The sequence below is a fragment of the Octopus sinensis genome, unplaced genomic scaffold (genome assembly GCF_006345805.1).
Source record: "Octopus sinensis unplaced genomic scaffold, ASM634580v1 Contig18416, whole genome shotgun sequence".
Classification (NCBI taxonomy): Eukaryota; Metazoa; Mollusca; class Cephalopoda; order Octopoda; family Octopodidae; genus Octopus; species Octopus sinensis.
Window position 1 is genome coordinate 30,650 of NW_021835819.1, and position 4,351 is coordinate 35,000.

The following is a 4,351-nucleotide window of genomic DNA, read 5'->3' on the forward strand; positions in this document are numbered from 1 at the left end:
AGCACTTGAAAAACTGTTGAAAACTTGTGGGTATGTAAGGTTACGGGTAGTAACCCACTACCCAGATTAATCCTAACAGGAATAGGACCGAACCTGAGCCAAACCAGAATAACAATAACCCCTGTAAAAATCAGCTTTGCTTGGAACTGTAAAAATTCTCCGCAGGGTCCTTGAAGCAGGACCAGTAAACAAGTGTCACCTTAGTCTGCTGGACAACTGACACTTTCCATCATACCCAGCAAAATAAGCTAAGAGTTTTCATAATAATAATAATAATAATAATGGAAGCACTCCGTCGGTTACGACGACGAGGGTTCCGGTTGATCTGAATCAACGGAACAGCCTGCTCGTGAAATTAACGTGTAAGTGGCTGAGCACTCCACAGACACGTGTACCCTTAACGCAGTTCTCGGGGATATTCAGCGTGACACAGAGAGTGACAAGGCCGGCCCTTTGAAATACAGGTATAACAGAAACAGGAAGTAAGAGTGAGAGAAAGTTGTGGTGAAAGAGTACAGCAGGGATCACCACCATCCCCTGCCGGAGCTGCATGGGGCTTGAGGTTGAAAGAGTACAGCAGGGATCACCACCATCCCCTGCCGGAGCCTCGTGGAGCTTTTAGGTGTTTTCACTCAATAAACACTCACAACGCCCAGTCTGGGAATCGAAACCGCGATCCTACGACCGCGAGTCCGCTGCCCTAATAATAATAATAATAGTTCTGTCTTTATTGGCCACAAGGGTTGTGAAAACACTTAGGACATTACAAAAACAGGGGACAGTGAGAAGTTATATAAAAAAAACCTGAAAAAAATAAAAAAACAATAACAAACTGCAAAAAAAACCAGTTTTACATAAAAAGCCCCAGTAGGAGGGAAACAACCCAGAGGCAAACCAAGGGACCCTATAGACCCTAAGCCTCCTTAATCACTGGGAGTATTTCAGCAAGTACTTCTCTTACCTCCGTTCTCCTTGGCCACACAGGTGCCAGCTTAGAGTAGGCCCACTCACTAGGGCTGTCTTTGCCGCATTCACCCACCTTTTAACAAATTTGTTGGTGAGAAGGGAGGGGTCAACAGATCCCTCTCCACCCAACCCTCCTTTTGCTTTCCAAATGGAATAATAATAATAATAATAATAATAATAATTGCCCTAGGTGTATGGAAAACACTTGGCGAGAAACGGAAGAAAATTTGAAGAAAGAAGGAAAAAAACATAATAATAATAATAATAATATCTTCCACAATATTAAACATCTGGGTACTAAGCCTTATAATTCATAGAGAGAGGCCTTGAGAGGACCCATGAGACCTTTGACAACAGGTTGCTGGATGCTCTCACAGAATTAACAAAAGCAAGACCGAGAGCCCTGAGAAGTAAATAATAATAATAATAATAATAATAATTTATCGCTTTTATTTGCCACAAGGGCAAAAAATGAGGGGAGTCAATACAATAACAGGCATAAAACATAGGGATTTGCAAGCGATGGAATGATATATATATGTGGATATATGAAAAAAAATAGGAAGATAGTATACGTGGTATACAATAAGACATAGAAACAAAATAAACACACTATCATAATAATAATAATAATAATAATAATAATAACAGTAATAATAATAATAATAATAACAATACTGGTGTACCCTTATTAGACGGGTAGTCATGATGGGTATATTGGGCTTCGTATATTTTACCCCAGTGTCACTTTGATGGCATGCACTGCTCTCTCACTCAATAATAATAATAATAATAATAATAATAATAATGGTTTCTTTTATTGACCACAGGAGCCCGATACATAGAGGGCGATAACAAAGGAAAAAATACAAAACACAAGAAGGTGGAGGATTACACTGATGATGATGGGAAACAAATAATAAGAATATAACACAAGACTTTGGAATAGAATTCAGAAAGATAAATATGTAAATAGAGTCCCTAATGACAGGACAGTACACCAAGGATAATTTGGAGAAAACCCCTTACCAAAAGTCCTGGATTATTTATTCTGCGGTCTCAAAGGCATTGGAAGTGCTTTCTTCCAATAATGATGATAATAATAATGATAATAATAACAGAGTAAAAATAATACCACCAAAACAAACCAGCAAAGAGCTGTGAAAATATGCAATATAAACAATAATAATAAAATAATAAAAAAAAATTTATTTGCCACAAGGGCCACAAAGGAAAAACCTTTATCGTAATATAAGGACAAAGAACAATAGGGGTTTATGTATACAGGTGTGAATGATTAAAAAAGAAACAATTGCAATTAGCAAGAAAAATTGATACCGAAAATATTCTCCCGGGCAGAGGTGAGTACCCCATAGGAGCAAGCAAAGTACCCTACTGCTCCTGAATCACTCTGACTGACTGGCAACGGTAACCACAGAGAAGTACCCCTCTCTCAGCTGCTTTCGACAACCCACAGGCACAAACTCAGAGCAACCTCATTCACTCGGTGGGCCATCCTTGCCACGTTTCCCCACCTTTTCATAAATATACTGGCGGAGGTGAGGGCAGCAGCCCTATTTCCACAGTCCTGTTCCTTTACATGATAATAATAATAACAATAACTTATTAGTCTTATCATTGTTATTATTAAGTATAAAAAACCTTTCATTGTACAATCACTGATATCCTGTTTCCTGGGTATTTCTTAAAAGAATATATTATTAAATATTAAGGTCTTTCTTTCCGTAATAATAACAAAATATTATTATTTGCCTTTCATTCTTTTGGGGTCAATAAAACAAGTATCAGTTGAACACTGGGGTCAGTGTAGCCGACTAACCACCTTCCCTTGAAATTTCTGACCTTCTGCCAACATTTCAAACAATTATTACTATTATACCTGGAAGCCTTTTGTTGTACATCTACAACTTGATCAGAGAGACCCTGTTTTCCGGTAGTCCAACTATTACTATTATTATTATTGATTACTAAAGTATTTCTTGATTCATCAACAACCCAGTTGTTACGCTAATGAGTCTGTTAATTATCAATTGCTGACCACCAGTTCTAATAGGTGAGGGTCTCATTATTTTTCTTTTCAGAATTTTTCATTTTCTAAGAAAGAAAACGAAACTCACTTCACAGTATACAGTGAACTTTGATAAGGAATTTTGAACCAGTATGGTTTTAATCCTTTAGCATTTGAACAGGCCACATTTGCTCAAAATATTCTACCTGTTTTATGCTTAAACCAGAAAAATCCGGCCTCTCACACTTACTCTACAATGCCGTTCTAAGAGTAAACACTCACATCAATGGGATCTTGAACCTATGATATAATCCTTTTTTAATTCAAAACAGTTTGAATAAATAAGAATTACATTTGACAGAATAATTCTGTAAGCTAAAAGGTTGACACTTTAGCATTTAAACCAACCGTATTCGGCCTAAATATTCTAACTTTTTATGTTCAAACTGGCCTGGTCTGGCCTCTTACACTTGCCCTACAATGCAATTCTAAAAACATATAATCACACAATCAAAATCTCAAAGCTGCAATATAACGCATGATTAATTTAAACTATTAATTAGCATTACAATTAACAGAGTTAATTGTAATAAATAGAGTTCAACTCTTGAGGATTTAATCTGGCCATATCCAACCCCAAAACGGTGAGATCCAACTTCTTACACTTGCCCTACAATGTTACTCTAAAAATAAACAGTCACGTCGAGAAATCTTGAAGCTACAAGCTACTTTGCTTTTATTCCATTTTCCAAAGAACTTGAGCAAATCAATGATGGAAAATATCTGACATTGTCACACAAAAGACAAACAAAAATACGGATATTTAAGGAAAAAAAAGAAAAACGGAAATTTAAACAATTGACCCAAAATGGCCGCTGAAAACACAACACGACATGCGGAAGCTTATTATTTATACCTTATTGCAGGAATTGGACTGTTTTTCAACTCTTTGGTGATTCTATGCATCATTTTTAAGAAGTCGCTTCGCCGAATGACCAGTGCATTTTTGGTGCACGCCTGTTTGCTCAATGAGTTCCGCTCTATGTTTTGCATCCTGTTTGCAAACAACCTCCTCAGCCAGCGCCAACCCAGCAACTGCGACTTGGAGGGTTCCACTTACATCGTCATTATGACGGTTTATACATTTAACATGGTCGCCATGGTGTGTTGCGAAGCGTACACGTTCGGAGAAACGAACATTGGCGGTGATGCGAAAGGTACGTTCTGCTGTGTGTTGTTCGGACTTGTTATGGTATATATAGGGAGCTTGATATTGCATTTGGGACCCACGCTAATTGGAGGCTACTTCGGTTTTCATCCAGATATTGGAAATTGCTCTTTCATTCTCGGACAAGT

The 4,351-nt window shown here is 37.6% G+C and overlaps 1 protein-coding gene and 1 long non-coding RNA gene across 2 annotated transcripts in view; both read left to right on the plus strand.

The window, feature by feature from the left end:
- Positions 1–588: 588 nt before the first annotated feature.
- On the plus strand, positions 589–874 carry LOC118761889. The gene is made up of 2 exons (XR_004997713.1): positions 589–622; positions 657–874. It is a non-coding gene; the product is annotated as an uncharacterized LOC118761889 (long non-coding RNA).
- Positions 875–2,177: 1,303 nt separating this feature from the next.
- The window catches only part of LOC115231397 (sphingosine 1-phosphate receptor 1-like), a 4,097-nt gene continuing 1,923 nt past the window's right edge, over positions 2,178–4,351 (plus strand). The window contains exon 1 of the mRNA XM_036500069.1: positions 2,178–4,351. This exon is cut by the window's right edge and continues 1,923 nt beyond it. Coding sequence (XP_036355962.1) covers positions 3,864–4,351 — 488 coding nt within the window. The 5' untranslated portion in view covers positions 2,178–3,863.